The following is an 859-nucleotide window of genomic DNA, read 5'->3' as shown; positions in this document are numbered from 1 at the left end:
CGCACGGACCCCCGGCCCCAGCGTGGGCGGGCGGGGAGCCGACCACGGGGGAAGGGCTCCCCCGTGGTGGGTCGCCGCCCAGCACCCCTCCGCCCGCCGCCAGCCACGTAGCCGCAGCCGGCCCGGACTCACGGAGCCCGTGGGTGCGGAGGGATCCAGAGCCCAGCGGCCAGACTCCTCCTCCCGTACGCCCTTCAGTAGCCATTCTGATAGGTGTGCGGTTATATCTTATTGTGGTCAAAATTTGCGTTTCTCTGATGACTGGTGACATTGAGCATCTTTTCATATGTCTGTATTGGATCAAAATATGCAATATACGTTTTACTGAGGGTCAGGTAAACATAGTAAAAAAACCGCTTAGAGAACCTTCGATGGACGGTAACCACACGCCTATAACTCTGTACTCCTCGAGGGGACTGATGGCCTTACCCGTTTTTTGTTACTGCTGTTCCTGTAACGTGGATAGATTGGAGTGGATGGATAAATGAGTGGGTTATGCATAAATGACTGGAGGGAAGAATGAAAATGCATGGATGGGCGAGCGGGTGGTGAATGGAGGGTGAAGAATGGAAGGGGGAAGGGTATGCAGAAGTTGGTGCGGGCACGCGGAGTTCGCGGTGCCCGAGCGGCCGCTGGGCGGTGGAGATGATCAGATGATCGTAGAAGTGAAGGTCATGGGAGAAGTCAGGGCTGGAAGCCGAGGCTCTGCAGGCAAGGAAGGGCGCACCGGTTTGAAAAGGTAAGTTGGCGGCACACAAATCCCAGACAGATACGTGGACCTCGAGGCCACTCCACGCTACCGCCAGCTCAGCCCCACGTGGCTCCTCCGTCCCGCCCCCGAGCGCGGCCGCTGCAAAGC

The 859-nt window shown here is 58.2% G+C and overlaps 1 protein-coding gene across 1 annotated transcript in view; it reads left to right on the top strand.

Annotated features, from left to right (window-relative positions):
* Nucleotides 1–566: 566 nt before the first annotated feature.
* The window catches only part of LOC102758275 (tripartite motif-containing protein 52), a 2,242-nt gene continuing 1,949 nt past the window's right edge, over nt 567–859 (top strand). The window contains exon 1 of the mRNA XM_006766856.2: nt 567–739. Within this exon, the coding sequence (XP_006766919.1) occupies nt 567–739 (173 nt within the window). The remainder of the gene's footprint in view (nt 740–859) is intronic.

The sequence above is a fragment of the Myotis davidii genome, unplaced genomic scaffold, assembly GCF_000327345.1.
Source record: "Myotis davidii unplaced genomic scaffold, ASM32734v1 scaffold862, whole genome shotgun sequence".
Lineage (NCBI taxonomy): Eukaryota > Metazoa > Chordata > Mammalia > Chiroptera > Vespertilionidae > Myotis > Myotis davidii.
Note: the sequence above shows the minus strand (reverse complement) of the source record. Positions and strands in the feature narration are given on the sequence as shown.